General features: G+C 37.6%; 1 protein-coding gene across 2 annotated transcripts in view; it reads right to left on the minus strand.

The window, feature by feature from the left end:
* LOC124556666 (oxysterol-binding protein-related protein 11-like) overlaps nt 1–17786 on the minus strand; it is a 193960-nt gene that overhangs the window by 125664 nt on the left and 50510 nt on the right. For both annotated transcript variants that reach the window (XM_047130635.1, XM_047130636.1), the window contains 4 exons: nt 15869–16020; nt 15621–15676; nt 13443–13575; nt 2646–2855 (listed from right to left, as the gene is read on the minus strand). In XM_047130635.1, the coding sequence (XP_046986591.1) occupies nt 2646–2855; nt 13443–13575; nt 15621–15637 (360 nt within the window). In that variant the 5' untranslated portion in view covers nt 15638–15676; nt 15869–16020. The remainder of the gene's footprint in view (nt 1–2645; nt 2856–13442; nt 13576–15620; nt 15677–15868; nt 16021–17786) is intronic.

A 17786-nucleotide genomic window follows, 5' to 3' on the forward strand; every position in this document is an offset into this window, starting at 1 on the left:
CAAAATGTTTCTACAAATAACAACACAGCTATAATTTGCCAAGATGTCATAATGAGGCTTTAAAAACTCTCATGAAAATGTATAATCAACTGCTTAGTTTTATACATATGCCAAATACCTCTCATCACAGAGCTGCACAAATGGTATGAATAATAACAATGGGAAACATTTGCAGTTTTCAGTAAGAGCAATTGCTCATAATCGCAAAACTGCTTCTTCCAGGTGACAAAATTAAAGGCTGTGTTCTAAATTACATTAATTTATACTAAATTAGCACTTCATTTACAAGAAAATTAATGTTGGGCAGGTTGATTGCAAGTGCTCGTTTACAGCAAAACTGGTCTCTTTGCTGACCAAAAATTTATGTCCACAAAGAACTTCTTTTTTAGAAGGAAACAGAAAATAGTCACATAGAAACAAATCTGGTGTACTGTGTGAGGGCGAACTAGTTAAAAGCCAAGCTACTGCACTTTTACTGTTATAGTGGTTGCAGTGAAAGCTGACACATGGTCATGGTGCTAATCTTTGTCATTTCTGCTTCAACCAATCACTTAGGCAGTCCATAACGCTCTGAAATAAGAGCCTCTGTTTTACCATTATTCACAGTCAATTAAAAGGACATTACACAAATAGATTGCCTTCACTTTTCTCACCAATCAAATATTTATTTATTTATTTATTTATTGTGCACTTTCACAATTGCTAACTCCTTGTTTTGAAGGCAATTGAATCTCAGGGTGTAGTGGAGATCTACATTTTGTCTTCAATCACAGAAGATACCAAACGCTTTAGAATTATGCTGTAACATGATTTTAAAATGGTCTTCTCTTGAGCATCTGTGCACACAAGTCAACAAATGCAGCATCCATTACACTCAACTACTCCAAATGTAGCATTTCATACAAGTTATTACATGACACATGTAATATGTCAACAATATCATTACTCTTAATTTAATGGTACTCTATCTTAATAACATAATTTTTATCAAATATTTCTTTAAAAGAAATCTAAACTTGGCATTTATAATGTTTCAAATCTACATGTTTTTGTGCTATGTACCACATTTAAATTCATTTAATCAGTAATGAGTGGTCTTGAGCACTGATGCAATTCCCATGAACTCTCTTCAACTCAACTTTCAACTTATTTACAAGTTACTTTTTTTTATTTATCATTGCCCACATACTACTACTGTAGTGGTGTGCAGAAATTAAGGATGAATGCAACTTTCCCATGACTTGTCAAAACCAAGTAATATAGCTTGATGAAACTTGGACCATAGATAGAAAGAACTCCTAAAATTTAGCACAGAAGAGAACTAAAAGAAATATACAATAAGGTGAAACAGAAATGAAACTTTCAGTCAAAGACAATAAAACACTGTAGTCGCTGTGATTCATGATGTCCCCTGGACATTACAAAAGGCAGGACATGGTTCTTAACAGGTTGTGTGATCGCTATGAATGGCAATGCATGCTCTGCAACATGCTCCCATGCAGGAAACAAGGTTGGTAACATTCCATTCCTCCACCAGTGCAACTGACAACTGCTAGGTGGTCACTGGTGCACGTGGACATGCTGCAATATGTTTCCCAACACATCCCACACATCCTTGATATGCTTTAAGCCAGGGGAACGCGCAGGACAATCCATTCACCAAACATTCTCTCATTCCAAGAGCTCCTCCTCTTGCACTGTTCAAAGTAGTCACGCACTGTCATCCATAAAAATGGAGTCAGGATCAAAAGCACCCCTCAAAAGTTGCACATGTGGAAGGAGTACAGTGTTACAATGTACTCCAATGAGTGTACTATTTTCAAAGATTTGGAGGTCAGTAAGCCCATGCAACATTATGCCTCCCCATATCATAAAAGCTGGAGCACCAGAATGATGTTCGACTATGCTGGATATAGCACCATACGGTAAGAGGTGGGAACATGTAATGCATCCAGGAATATTGTCTAACATGACCATTTTGGCGGTTCCCATGTTTTAATGTGTGGAGGCATAATGTTGCAGAGGTTGTGTCTTTTCAAGGGTGCATACAGCCCCAACTTCATTTTTATGGGTGACAATATGCGACCTCATCAAACTGCACAGGTGGAGCAGCTCTTGGAATGACAGGATACTCAACAAATCGACTGACCTGCCCATTCTCCCCAACTGAAATCCCATTGAGCATATGTGTGATGTGTTGAAATGTATTGGAGCACATCTACATGCACTAATAACTAACCAGCAGTTGTCAACTGCACAGTCACATGAATGGAATGCTCTACCATGAGAACTCCTTACCGATTATTTCCATTTGTCTCACTGCATATTCCTTTCAGTTACCTTCTGTACTACACTGTAGCAGTTCTTTCTATTTATGGTCCAAGTTCCATTGAGCTATATTACTTGGCAATGGCACATCATTGTTACTTTTGTCCTTACTTTCATCCTTAAGTTTTGTGCACCAGCGTGGAGCAACTCAATCACTTAATGTTAACAAACAACAAACAGCTATGCAGTGGAAAAAAAATCCCTGTTACCAATATTAATGCCAACATAGTTAACGGATAGGAATTCCAAAGAAAAAGCTATTCAATAAAAGCACCACACAAACAAGAACAACAACAACAAATTTAAAGCTGATGTACCTGAGCTATAGCCATTGTATGCATTTCAGCTACAGCACGTATCCTATTAACCCATTCTTGCCGTGATCTTGCATCTGCTGCCCTCAGCTTGAACATTTCACCACTAGCTGAATTGACAGTGAAAGTGTTACTGTCTTCATCACTTGGTGATATAACAGCTGCAGCGAGGTGAACTGAGCCCCTTGGTCTCTGTCTTTTTTCAGTTTCATTCTAGGTAAGAAATTTAATGCAACACTTAATATTTCCACTCAAAGGTTATATTCTATGAATTACAAATACATCAAATAACATGAAAGGTACATAATTTCTTCTCAAACCAGCAACCTGGAATTTCAAGTTTCAGATGTACAACACAGAAAGGAAATTGAATCATATGTTTTCAATAATGATAAGGAAAGATAAACACAACATATTCAACACATTCATCATTAATACAGTTTTTCTTCATTTACTATATCTACATCTATGTGATTCCTCTGCCATTCACAATTAATTATCTGGCAGAGGGTTCATCAAACCACCTTTGAGCTATTTCTCTACTGTTCCACTCTTGAACAGCTCGCGGGAAAAGCAAGCACTTAAATTGTTCTGTGTGAGCTTTTATTTCCCTTGATTGACCCTGGTGGTCATTTCCCCCTAAATAGGTGGGTGCTAACAGAATATTTTCGCAATCGGAGGAGAAAGTTAGTGATTGTAATTTCACGAGAAGATCATGTTGCAATGAAAAATGCCTTTATTTTAATGACTGCCACCCCAATTCATGTATCATGATCATGGCACTCTCTCCCCTATTTCACGATAATACAAAATGAGCTGTCCTCCTTTGAACCCTTTTGATGTCCTCTGTCAGTCCCATCAGATGCAGATCCCACATTGCACAGAATTACTCCAAAAGAGGGCAGACAAGTGTGGTGTAAACAGTCTCATTAGTAGACCTGCTGCATTTTCTAAATGTTCTGCCAGTAAATTGTAGTCTTTGGTTTGCTTCCCCACAAAATTATTTGGTGATCATTCCAGTTCAAGTTATTTGTATTTTTAATCCCTAAGTATCATTGCTTCTGTCACTACTGTCACTTCTGAATAATGACTTGCTCAGCAATAATTAATTAGTAAAATACAATTAAAAATAAATCCAAAGGCTATTCCCCTACCTAAGTGAAAAATAAATTCAGTGTGGGTCCGCTGTTGGATGTGGCTGATGATTATGAAACAAAAAGATGTATGAGCTAACCACTCAACAGCAACTTATAATCCACGCAAAGACTTTGATATTAAACAGGAATTTTATGTCAGTGTAAATCATGATATCCTCTACATAGAAGGCAGAACCCCATTTGAAGCGTGAGATGTCATCTCATCAAAAATAAAAATCATTTTCTTAAAGTTTTACATACTGAATTTTGCAAGTAACAAGCATGAAGAAGAGGTGAGTCTTTACAGAAGAATAAAACACATGCAATCAATGACTTACACAGTATACACAACAAGCTTATTTCCGCACATGGGAGGAACCAGACGAAGGCATGTGTACCAGATAAAATAGTCTCAAAAACTTACAAGGGAACTGTTGAATCCAACAGGTCGAAACGTGTCCTGAACTTTTTTATACAGGAAGAATACACCTAACAAATCATAATGTCGAAATTTTAGCTGCCAAGACACACTGTGAGTAGAGCAATGTCATGAAAGACTAGGAACCTCAGCACAATTCAATCATAATTTGTAAAGAGAATTTCAGTTTCCATTGATAGTTTCTCAGACACAATTGTGCACAGTTACTATTCGCTCAAATTTGAACTCGTTTAATATTCATAATACACTGAAGAGCCAAAGAAACTGGTACACCTGCCTAATATCATGTAGGGATCCTGCAAATACACACAAGTGTCACAACATGGTGTGGCACGGACTTGACTAATGTCTGAAATAGTGCTGAAGGGAATTGATACCATGAACCCTGCAGGGCTGTCCACAAATCCGTATGAGTACAAGGGAGAGCAGATCTCTTCTGAACGGCATGTTGCAAGATATCCCAGATACACTCAATAATGTTCATGTCTGAGGAGTTTAGTGGCCAGCAGAAGTGTTTAAATTCAGAAGAGTGTTCCTGGGGCCGCTCTGCAGCAACTCTGGATGTGTGGGATGTCATATTTTCCTGCTGGAATTGCCCAAGCCCGTCAGAATGCACAATGGGTGCAGGTCACTCCAACTGCACACACCGCATATCATTACAGAGCCTCCACCAACTTCAACAGTCCCTTGCTGATATGCAGGGTCCATGGATTCATGAGCTTGTCTCCATACCCGTACATGTCCATCCACTCAACACAATTTGAAAGGAGACTCGTCCGACCAGACAACACATCTCCAGTCATCAACTGTCCAATGTCAATGTTGATGGGCCCAGGCAAGGCATAAGGCTTTGTGTCGTGCAGTCATCAAGGGTACACAGTGGGCCTTTGGCTCCAAAAGCCCATATCAATGATGTTTCGTTGAATGGTTCACATGCTGACACTTGTTGATGGCCCAACATTGAAATCTGCAGCAATTCTCTTCAGTCATCATTGGTCCCATTCATGCAGGATTTTTTTCCAGCCACAAGCAATGTTGGAGATTTGATGTTTTACCAGATTCCTGATATTCACGGTACACTTGTGTGATGGTCATATGGCAAAATCCCCATTTCATCACTACCTCGGAGGTGCTGTGTCCCATTGCTCACGCACCATTCAGACTCACTTAAATATTGATAACCTGCCATTGTAACAGCAGTAGCCGATCTAAGACCTGCGCCAGAGACTTGTTGTCTTATACAGTCGTTGCCGACTGCAGCGCTGTATTCTGCCTGTTTACATATCACTGTATCTGAATGGTGCTTCAGTGCAATTGGCAGTCATCTTCGCAGTATTGCTAAGTGTTAACAGTAGAGATAAAACTGAATTAATTTTCTTTGTGACTTCTTGGTATATGTAGCTAATAGCATCTGCCTTTTGGCAGGTTCCAGAGGTTCACAGTAATGTGGAACCCAATTAATGCTTTCCACCTTGTTAAGATGAAATATGAAGAATGTGGTACCGATATGTGATCAAAATCACCTAATTCTCCTGAAGACCGATGTAATTGTTGTTTATTAGTTAATTTCTTGGACATTCATTCCAACAATGTGAACATTTCTGTAGAAATTGTGGAAACATTGGAAGAAACAGGAAATAACACTATGATTCCATGAATTGTTGTTTGAACGATGACTTGTCAAAATTATAGTTCAGAACAAAAATAGAGTACCTTATAAGCCCAAAGAAAACATGTACAGTAACAGCTCCCAGTGAGAAAGAAAACACTTAAACTTAAGCAGTGTGCAAATCTGGTTCCATTTTATAAAATCTCAACATGAACTGCATTAATGGGAAAAAGATTTACACAAAGTACAAAACATGCACCAAAATGAAACTGACAAAAGAGTGAAAGAAAAACTATTTGAAAGATTTAGAACAGCCTGTGAGAGTCAATGCACCGTTACCAAGGGAAGTCTACAAGACTGGGTGCTCTGGACTGCAAATGAGATGAATATTATTGATTTCCACGCTTCTTTGAACTGGTTAAAAAGTTTTAGGAAGTTATACAGAAATGGAAGTCGCAAAATTATGAAGTTTGCTTCAAGTAAAAGTGTAGAGGAGATGTCATTAATAGATAATACTATAGAGAAAGTCATAGCTGACGTGAAGACGCAGCTTCTTGTTATCCATTAAAAGCTGTGTATTAAGCCAATCATTCAAGTTTTGTGCAAACCACACTATCATTTCAAGTTAAAAAAGACAGAGAACATTAGGATAGTGCACTTGTTTTGCCTTAGTAAGGGAGCACATTCGTTTTACTCCCAGAAAACTAGATTGCATAGCTAAGGATTTATTTTACTTACACTCTGCACTCTGAGATATCTCCCCCCCCCTCCCGCATGTATTTGCAGGGCAGAGTTGCTTGTAGAGTCGATGAATGCTATGACACATTTGTACGATATGTATCATTCGTTTGATATATATCAGTGCATTACTGCTTCCGCAACTCTCTTTCGTCTTCAGGAACATCATGCAAATTAGGACAAAAAATTTAAAAAAAAGGATAATTACTTGTAAAAGTCTTGTAATCACTGTAGCAAAATCTGGAAAAATAGGAGAGAATAATTTTCAATGTATCATCCAAAATGTCTTTCTACCATTTATAGAGAATAATTTGTTGCTTTTGTTAGGCTCTTGGCCTGGACATAATGGCACCTTGGTCTTTAGGAGGACTACAAAACGACTGTTAATGTAATTCAGATTCCACTCAAAATTAATTGTGAGATTCACCCACTCGATAAAATATGTTTTCAAGTAGTGTACATCATTTTTCAGATAACTGTAGAATAACATAATTTCTGAAAGCCCTTTTTCATTTCAGGTTTATCAGCGGAACAGTATTGTTAAACTTCAGTCATTTCTGCATTGACAGTTTGCATAACCACATTTTACAAATTTGATCAAGTATGGCTCAAATGGCTCTGAGCACTATGGGACTTAACATCTATGGTCATCAGTCCCCTAGAACTTAGAACTACTTAAACCTAACTAACCTAAGGACAGCACACAACACCCAGTCATCACGAGGCAGAGAAAATCCCTGACCCCGCCGGGAATCGAACCCGGGAACCCGGTTGATCAAGTATGCCTGGTACGCAGCACAATATGCAGAACAACAGCCACCACCTTTTCTTACTACATTCCAGTTTAGTCTAAATAAAACTGGTAATTTCTGTAAAGCACCTGAATGCATTAATCTTTCTTTTATCAGGTGTGGCTGATGTAAGAAAAATGATTGTTTCGTCATCCAATAGGCACTATCTATTTTTGTGACAAGTACAGGGAATAAACAACGATAACACTTCATTGTTAGTGAAATATACATTATTCAAAATTTATCATCAGAACTGTGCTACAGGAATTGTTATAAAATATTTAATGTCAACAAATTAAAGTCCTGACTGATGGAAGTCATCCGTAAGGTAACATCATAGACTGCCTTTCTTTTTTCTGCTCTTGTAGTCACCTTTGTAACAATTACATCTGCAACAGTTTATCTGTCGAAATGAACTGCAAGTTATTCAAAAAATTAATGAAGTAAGGAATTCTTGGCATGGAATAAGTACTAAAAATCGCATGCATGCACCTTGGACTTAACACTATGTGGTGCTACATCATCTTGGCAGCTACATATGCTTATTCACTGATTTGAGTGCTACACAGGAAGGGCTGTAGAAAGTGCTGTTAGAAGCAGTTCTTCATGTGGGAAAAATGAGAAATTTTAATTTCTTTGAAATACTTGCCGTGTGCCTTAGCAGCAAACATATTGACAGTGCACTCCTTTCGATGTATTCTACCTGCGTGAAAAATTTCAGGGTAGGTTTTGACACACTGGATTGGACCATTCCCTTGTTGGTTCCAGAAACATGATGTAAAATTTAAATGTGTTTTTTGTGTTGACTGTGTCAAGACTCGTGCATGTGTCATGATACATTGTGTATTTTCCCTAAATCGTGTGCCACAAAAAATATACTTTGGGCCACAACATCTGTTGCAATTTTGTCAGTAGTATTCTCATTTAAGTAATCATGCAGCCAAAGATTCAGTGTGTATCAATGTGGAGAAATGTACATTTTTTGACAATTATCAGAAATCATGAGAATAGTTTTCAGATGTTTGCAAATGGAGAATCTTCATAAGTTATGAGAGTTGTTCAAATCTATTTTGTGATGAATCATTATTTGTGATTTGCAGTTACTCTAAAGATCTACTGTATCACATATGTTTCTTCTTTTGGCATAAGCATATACTGTCTGCATCTGTCATAAACAAATTTCTACTGAAAAACTGGTAGCCAGGAAAAAAGGGGGCTGTAAACTGACCTGACTTGTTCATCATTTTGATAAAAGAATCAAATTGTTCAAATGATATATGGGGGACATAACTAATTAAATTAACAGTATTATCAAATTTGTTAGTGACTATAACCCGAAAAATGTTTCAGAGAAATGGTTAATTTTGCAATAAGTTTCTCTGTTGTCATAATAGATAACTCGTCTTGGCTACAAATCACTTCAGCAGTAAAAAGCTTCTGGGAATAATTTTAGCATATCAGACCCATAACTTAAAAGAGAATGGGCACACTTAGTTTTAAGTTATCTGCTTACAGTTCTGTATAATTTTGTACCAGGTACAATGCAGCCCCACTGTGTATGCTGTTCTTGGGCATAGGATGAATACTGGTCATTCGTAAGAAGCTGGATACTGCCCTGACTACTGTCATGTGATTGGAATATGCGTCGAATGGGTGTTTTGGGAGGGCTACCGAGAGTCGTGTATCAAAAATACCAAAGGTACCTCCAGCAATATCCTGTCCCTTGGAAACTGCCTCTTCTACAGGACATACAGGACCCGTAACTGAGTGGCATGTCAATGGGAGGTCTAAGAATCCTGTACAGGTGATATAGGGACCAGGGAATCTCAAGATGTCGCACTCACTGCTCTGACCAAGGAGTTCAAAGTGTTGTCTTCCACCGAAACCAAAACTGAGCCAGTGAGATTCACTTCAGCTGTTGGGAAAAATGATGTGTTTTGTGTCCAGGGAGGCAAACACAAAAGGGAGGCATACATTAATCATTGGCAGTTCAAGCGTATGATGAATGATGGTACCCCTTGGGAAACGGCAGCATGGGATGGTAAGGAACACCATGTGCACCGAGTGTGTGTGCCTTGTGGCCACATTCAACACATTGAAGAGGACATTCTGGCAGCCACTGAAGAACCAGGTGTAACCAGTTGCAGATTGTGGCACACATGGGGACAAACCATTCCTGTCGTCTGGACTCAAGAGGTCATACTTGGATTATTCCAGTGACTGGCTGAGAAGGTTAAGAATACCAACCTTGCTCACTAAGTTTCAACAAAGTTCACTATCTGCAGCATTGTCCTCAGAAAAGATTGTGGCCCCCTGGTTCTGAGGCATGTAGAAGGCTTGACCCAGAAACTGCATAGGCTCTATGACCAGCTAGCCTGTGCCTTCCTAGACTTCCACCATACGTTTCAGAACTGTAAGGTCCCCCAAAATGGGTCTGGTGTGCATTACAAATCAAAGTGCTGCTCAAGCAACTGACAGTGTGTGGAGTGCACACAAGATATTTTTAGATTAGGCAACTCTCCATTCAGTCCAGATAACGACAGCTGTAGGAGATGCTGAAGTATCAGTGTAAGATTCAAGGAAATGCCCGCCAAAGGCAAGAGTATTAAATACCTAGTGGGTAATTGTCAAAGCATCCACAACGAAGTGCCACAGTTCGGTGTGCTCCTAAAAAACACTGAAGCTCACACAATACTAGCTATAGAAAGCTGGTTAAAACTTCAAGTTGATAGCAGTGAGATATTTAGGGAAATTTAAGTGTGTATCGAGAGGATAGGGTGATGGGGAACAGAGGTGGTGTGTGTCACAATAGACAAGAAACTCAAATCTGCCAACATAGAAACTGAAGTAGCAAGTGAGACTGTTTGCAAAAGACTCAGTATCGAGGGCGGGCATAAAATTGTAATAACTGGTGCTTTTTACATATCACCGAACTTGCCTCCTGATGTAAATGAAAAAAATAGAAAAACCTCAGTTCACTTGTATTTTAAGTTCCCTAAATCATACTGTAATCATTAAAGAAGACTTGAATCATTCAAAAATCAACTGGGGCACTTATAGTTCTGTTAGTGGTGGGCATGGCAAGACAACATAGGAAATATAACTGAATGCCTTCTCTGAAAGCTACCTACAACTGATAGTTTCGAATCCCACTGATGATGAAGATACATTAGATCTAATGGCCACAAATAGACCTGACCTCTTTCAGGGTGTCCACATATCAGTGAGCATGAGGCAGCTGTAAAAGTAATGGCTACCAAAGTACAAAGGGCAGAAACTACTAGAAATACTTATGTGTTCAGTAAACCAGATAAAGAAGCAGTAATTTAATATCTCAATATGTAACTTGAAACTTTTATCTCATGACAGGAGCATATAAAGTAACTATGGCTCAAGTTTAAAAGAATAGTTGACCACACACTGGATAGGCACGTACTCAGTACAACAGCTCATGGTGGGAAGAACCCTCTGTGATATACAGTCACCACAAAGAAACTTCTAAAGAAACAGACTACTGCAAGTAATAGGTGTAAAACACAGCATAGGGCTATAGATAGAGAGATGCTGAATGAAATCCATTTGGCTGTCAAGACAGCAATGCATTAAGCCTTCAATGACTACTGTAGCAGGATAATGTCAAAAACTTCGTTCTCAAATGTTCCTTTACAAAGGAAAATTCTGGAGCATTACCACAGCTTTAATTCCTGCACCACTGAAAACATGAGTGAAATGAGTATTACTGTCAGTGGCATTGAGAAGCAGCTGAAATTGTTAAAATTTAACAATGCTCCAGCAATCAATGGAATCCCTAACAGATTCTATACTGGATTTCTGGCTGAGCTAGCCTGTCTCTCGTAGATCTTTCAAACAAAGAAAATCATTCACAGAAGTTGGAAGAAATCACAGGACACATCCATCTACAAGGGCAGCAGAAGTGAGCCACAAAATTACCATACAATATCCTGGACATCCATCTGTTGTAGAATCTTAGAATATTCTGAGCTCAAATATAATGAGATATCTGTAACAGAATGACATCTTCCATGGCAAACAGAATGGATTTTGAAAACATCGAGCATGTGAAACCATACTTGCACTTTTCTCACATTAGATACTGAAAGATTGGCAGCTCATATTAAATGTACAGAAATGGAAAATTGCACACTTCATAAAATGAGGAAATGTAGTATCCTACAAGTATAATATCAATGAGTCACAGTTGGAATTGGCTAGCTCATACAAATACCTGGGTGTAACTCTTTGTGGGGATATGAAAGGTAATGATCACATAGGTTCACTCAGCTCAGTCATGGGTAAAGCAGGTGGCAGACTTTGGTTTATCAGTACAATGCTGGGGAAATGCAATCACTTTGCAGAGGACACTGCTTACAAGTCACTCATGTGACCCACCACAGAATACTACTCAAATGTGAGGGACGCATACCAAATAAGACTAACAGGGGATATTGAACGTTTACAGAGACAGGTAGCACAAATGATCATAGGTTTGTCTGACCTGTGGTAGAGTGTCACAGAGGCACTGAAGAAACTTAACTGGAAGACTACTGAAGATAGACATTAACTTTTTCAAGAATGACTACTTACAAAATATCAAGAACCAGCTTTAAACGATGATGGTACTAATATACTACAGCCTCCTAAGTATCACTAAAATAGGGATCATGAAGACAGGATTAGATTAATTACAGTGCACAAAGATGCATTTAAACAGTCATTCTTTCCACAGTTCCACATTCTATATGTGAATGAAACAGGAAATTCCCCAATAACTAATAAAATGAAACATACCCTCTGCCATGCACTTCACAGTGGTTTGTAGAGAACAGATTTTTCAGGCACAACATTCTGCTGCAACATATACTAAATGCACTACTGCAAATTCCTTTAATGTGTAATGCACCATATTTGTGAACATAACATGAACTGTAAACTGTAGTAAACTTCACTGTTGACACATCACAGATGAATCCTTATTGTTTCTCAAAGTAATAACACTAATGCTGAAGCAGCAAGCAGTTGTTTGTTATGAAAAATAAGCATTTTACAAACACATGCCTCACATGTCATGCCCATTTAAGACGTTGTAACAATTGAAATATTCTCTGTGACTATTGCTTCCATACTTCAAAGTGCCCAATTTTCAATAATTAATTGTCTGTATAAAGCAGACCCTGTAGGTTTTGGGCACCCTGCATCCATACTGTAAACAGTAGTGGTGCGATATTTCCCAATGGACACACCTTATGTTACATACATTTATGATAATTCTTCAGCTACAGAGATACTAGTATACTGGCATACACCTTATGAGAAACAGTTCCATACATCACCAGTTATATTGTAAGTGCGTATCTTATTGACATGAAACAGAACAAAAATCCATCTTAAAGTAAAGGAATATAAAATCCACATGAGAGTAACATCTCACATTCTTCTCTGCCTCATGGATGAACAGAGGGAGCCGAGCTTTACACAATATTTTATGTATGAGCTCTTAATAGGCAGATTTTGGTTAAAATTTTTAGTCCTCCATCGCTCTCGAAACACACAGTTGAGTTTGAAAGTGAAAAACATATTGGTTTCCTTCATCCCTGTCTTCCAAAAGAGTTTCTGGTACAGCAGTTTATTTGTAGTTACTGTATCAGTATCTTTTCTTCAAAATGTGACTCACTATCGAACTAAAAATTTGATAATCATGGAATGGATTGTATCTGCATAGTTAACTAGATCCAAATCCAACAATGAGCTTCAGTAAAGACATCATAACTTACTTCTGGACTACTATTCTCATAATCAATGATGGACCCTTTTTAGAAAAAGGCAATAGGACATTTATGTCTCATTATTCATATTTACACTTTTGCATAATATTCGACACCATTCAAGTTCCAAGTGTGCATTGCTACTCTTCAAACATCCAGCATGAAAGAGCCTTTTCATACAAATGAAATGGCAGAGTACTAAAAATCAAAAGATATCATGGAGAGTGTTTAGGTTCGGCTACAGTCTAACAAGGACATGAGGAAAGTGCAGATCACTATAGTTTTATATAATACTAATTCGTACCAAATAATAATTCAGTGTGCCACTTTCTGGATTCAAAACAAACCATCGATACTGCCATCCTTTAACAACATTTGTATACTTATTCAACTGGCCCTCATACTGATGTCTTAATTTCTCAGATGTCAGTTCTGACCTGAAACAAAACAGAAGCTGGAATAAGAAGTATGGTTACAACAATAGGATCAATAGGAGTAGTAGTAGTAGTAGTAGTAGTAGTAGTAAGTAGGAGGAGGAGGACTCAAGCCCCTTCTAATTCATTATTAGTCACACTCAAAATAATGTGCGACTAATTTGCATGGTTACTTGTAAATTTTGTTAGTATCCACACCCAAGAACTGCAAAGGTATTAGTCACAGTACTAGTACAGACAAAGATTTTGCAATCGCATTTGCATGTGAAAGTACTAGTTTGGCCATGAAGTGCCCCTGTCTGCATAGTTACCCACATCTGAAAATAGTTTCTTTAGCTAAAGCAAATGATGTGACAAATCTGAGAAGTCCTGCCACAAGATAACTGTTTGGCCAAAACTAGTTGTGTACTTAAGACAAAATTTTGAACTGTTTTAAGAAGTGTGGTATAAAAATTTCTTTTTGCTCAGAAAACATATTATAAAAGGTAAGAGAACACAATAAAGAAAAAAATTGCTGGCAATTTATCAAAACTCTGGTATTTATACACTAAGATATTGAGATTGTGATAATGCATCGGGCAAACTGAAAAAAATTTTGTCATCAAGTGTAAACAGCACACAGAAAAGATGAAGGCTGTTAAGCTAATATCTGGGTCGCACTTAAGAACACAAAATCACATTGCAATACGTAATGATGGTAACTTAGACTTTCTCCCCAGACTTCAGAAGGGAAACCTAATGAATTTGCTAGAAGAAATAGAAATATTCAGTCTACTTTACAACACAAAAGATTTTAATCACACTTTCCTTTAGAACTTCTTTCAAGGTGTAATTAAAAATAAATTCTTCATATGTGCCGTTTTAAGTCATCTCATACCTAACTGGCTTTCTGTTATGTTTCCTGGCTTTAAACAGTATTTACCACATATTATCAATCATTTGCAATAAGAAATAAGATAATGTTGTTCTGTAGAGTTACAATGCCCTACGATTAATATTAATCTTGTGGTTTTATAATACTTTCTCTGGAGAACTTCAGAGATGAAGTTTAACAATTTCTGTTGATCTAAAATCCATCACTGTGATGACCTGTTTCATATATTAAACTTCTCTTGTATTTAAGCGTCACTAAATGGTAGTTTAAGCATTCTGCGAAAGGCAATTGTTTACATGGATATAAGACACAAGATTCCCCATAATTTATCAATTATAGAGCGACAGCCACCAAGTGAGACAACACTAGAAACTGATGCAGCAACACTGCTTGCTGTGAGTTGTTGCAGATCATGTGTCCACCTTAAATAATGTGATTGGTGTCTTTACTGTATGTTTTTGATGGCTCCTAAAGAAAATAGCTGCAGTTTAAGTAGGCCTAATTTTATTACCTCAGACTTTCATTTAACTGTTTTCACTAATGGAAACCAATATGTAATTAATTATATCTGTATAAATAAAATGTAGACTTTCAATTATGCTAGTAAGAGAGAGAAGTGGTACATATGCACTCAACTGGCCTATGGATATCTTTACTAGACAACATCTGTGGATGGATTATGATAAGTTGGAGATACACAATAAGGTGAAATATTTATTTCACAACTGGTAGCTATATTCCATCTGTTATTATTGTATTTATAAATTTTGTTCCTTTAGTATTGCAACATATTTTACTATATCCGAGAAGTTATGTAATAACTTTTCTTACTACAGGCTATCTGAAGACGAACATAGGGTCAAAATGTGTACTGACATGATAAATTAAACACAATTGTAATTGTGGATAAACTTTCTACATGTGCTAAGATCATTTTTATTTCCATTTTTAATTCAGTCCTAGAACAGGTTTCCTACAGTTTATCCCTAATGAATTTCTCACTCCCTTCCAAATACCATTTTCCAGAGGTTAATAGTGCAGAAACCCAGTAGATTGTGTGTGTGAGGCATCTAGACTTCTCAATAAAATTAGTTCAAATATTAGAACAGAGAAAAATCTAAAGAAACACCAAAATTTCCAAGTTACTTAGAATTATCATTTTGAAAATGTTTACCTTTGATTGTGAGCCATAGTATACACACACAGTCACGCAGGAGTCTTTGGCATTTCCTGTAAGGAACAGAACAGCACATAAGCTAAGAAGAAACTGGCTCACTACATGACAGCACAAAGTTGTTTGAATGCATTCTCTCTCTCTCTCTCTCTCTCTCTCTCTCTCTCTCTCTCTCTCTCTCTCTCTCTGACAGACAGACAGACAGACAGACAGGAGAGAGACAGAGAGAGATCATGCAGGGATCTCACCTGTCTTTTCTGATCTGCTGCAGAAATGATATCCTTATGTTTTTAAGCTTCCACTAGTTTCAGTCAGGGTCTTCTTGACTAAAATGTTTGCTGCTTTTCTATTGGTTTCTCCTTGTAAATATTTAGACTGTTCACCTGAATTATTTTGGTTCCTGTGCACCAAGAGATCAATGGCATTAGTAACTTTTAACCTATAATACATAACATTATTATTCCGTTCAGGATATGAAAACGCTATATGCATTTATTAAACATTATATCCACTTTATGAAGCTATTGAGAATCCCCGTAACACGAATGAAAGCAGTCTAAAGTCAAAACATATGTAGCACAACTGAGTATTGCTGTGAAGAGAGCAGGAAACATGATACTCCATTTTGATTATGATAATTATCATGTTTGCCATTAATCATGTTCTACTGGTCATCACAACCAAAAGCCAAGTAACATTTTTCAAAATTTAAATGTCATCATGAAATCCCCTGCAAGATAACAGCACCAGTACTCTGCCTGTGTTTTATATATGGTATTATTCCAAACCTGATACTGAAGTAATGTCACACCATAAAGTATCCACTGTATCTTGTATACAATTGCTCTATAAACCCCTAAGACATTTGTGACTACTGTCTCAACTGTGCAAACCACACTGGCAGCAATCCATTTCCCTCGATAGAATCTAGTAAGATCTGTCACTACAGCAATCTACAACCATCACAGAACACTTCAGAAATACTACAAGAGGAAAATGAAAATCAGAAAACAAGTACCATCAGTCATTGCCATTTCCACGCACAGCTTGTAGCAGGCGTGATAACAAAACATTTACTTTGTAATGTAGTATACACAATCTCACCAAAACATTGAAACTGTGTGCTGCATCAGATATCAAAATTGGATCTTTGTATTTCACGTTCAATGCTCTATTATTTGAACTATATAATTACATGATTTGGTATGTAGGACATCCGCAACTGAGAAGCATGATTAATTTAAAGAGATCCACTTCAGTTGTACTAATGATTATTCAAACTACGACTGATGTCGGAATATTAAAATCCCTTCTTCAGGTGTATACAATTATTGTATTTGGGGATGCATAATATGGGGTCAGGCCAGTCAGTGCAAGGGTTCCAAATCATTGCATCTAGGTGGAAACTGTCTGCTGTCGGACAGGTGCATGGTATGAGTGCCAACCATGACTGGCCAACGTGGTCAACATGGTTGACATTCATGTGTGTGGCTGCCCAACGGCAGACAGATTTTGCCAAGATGAAGTGATCTGGTGCCCCTGCACTGACTAGCCCAACTGCACATTGTGTGTTATCACATACAATAATTTTATACACCTGCAGATGCGATTTCATTACCCCGAAACCAGATGTGATTTGAATAATTGTTAGGACAACTGAAGTGGATCTCTTTAAATTAATTCTATGAGTACAGTTCAAGACCTAACAGAACTAAAATAAGTCCACACCTCTACGATTTTTTTCTAAATTCCAGTGAAGCTATCTCATGCACCTCACTAGAAAAACAATACTGGAAGCCATGATAAGGCAAACTATGCCTTCCACAACCTTGTAGTGCAGTTCCAGAATGAAACTTTCATACTACAGCAGAAACTGGATTAAACTGGAAAGACCAAAAATCCTGTTTGAAGGACTGTCCAGTATAGTTTTCATCTGTCATGGAGGTTTATAAAAGTACTCATTCTGCTCTGCTACTGAAAGTTTCTTTGCGGGAATCATTCCTTCATAGACTATACGCAAATCTCTCTCTCTCTCTCTCTCTCTCTCTCACAAGAAGCCAGCCGTTGGTCATCTGCCTGTGTCCAATCCCCAAATAAGTGAGGAAAAATTCACTCCATTTATATGGACAGAAGGATATCTGCCACACCTAAGTAGCCGCCTTTATC

This window comes from Schistocerca americana, chromosome X (assembly GCF_021461395.2).
Source record: "Schistocerca americana isolate TAMUIC-IGC-003095 chromosome X, iqSchAmer2.1, whole genome shotgun sequence".
NCBI classification, from domain to species: Eukaryota; Metazoa; Arthropoda; class Insecta; order Orthoptera; family Acrididae; genus Schistocerca; species Schistocerca americana.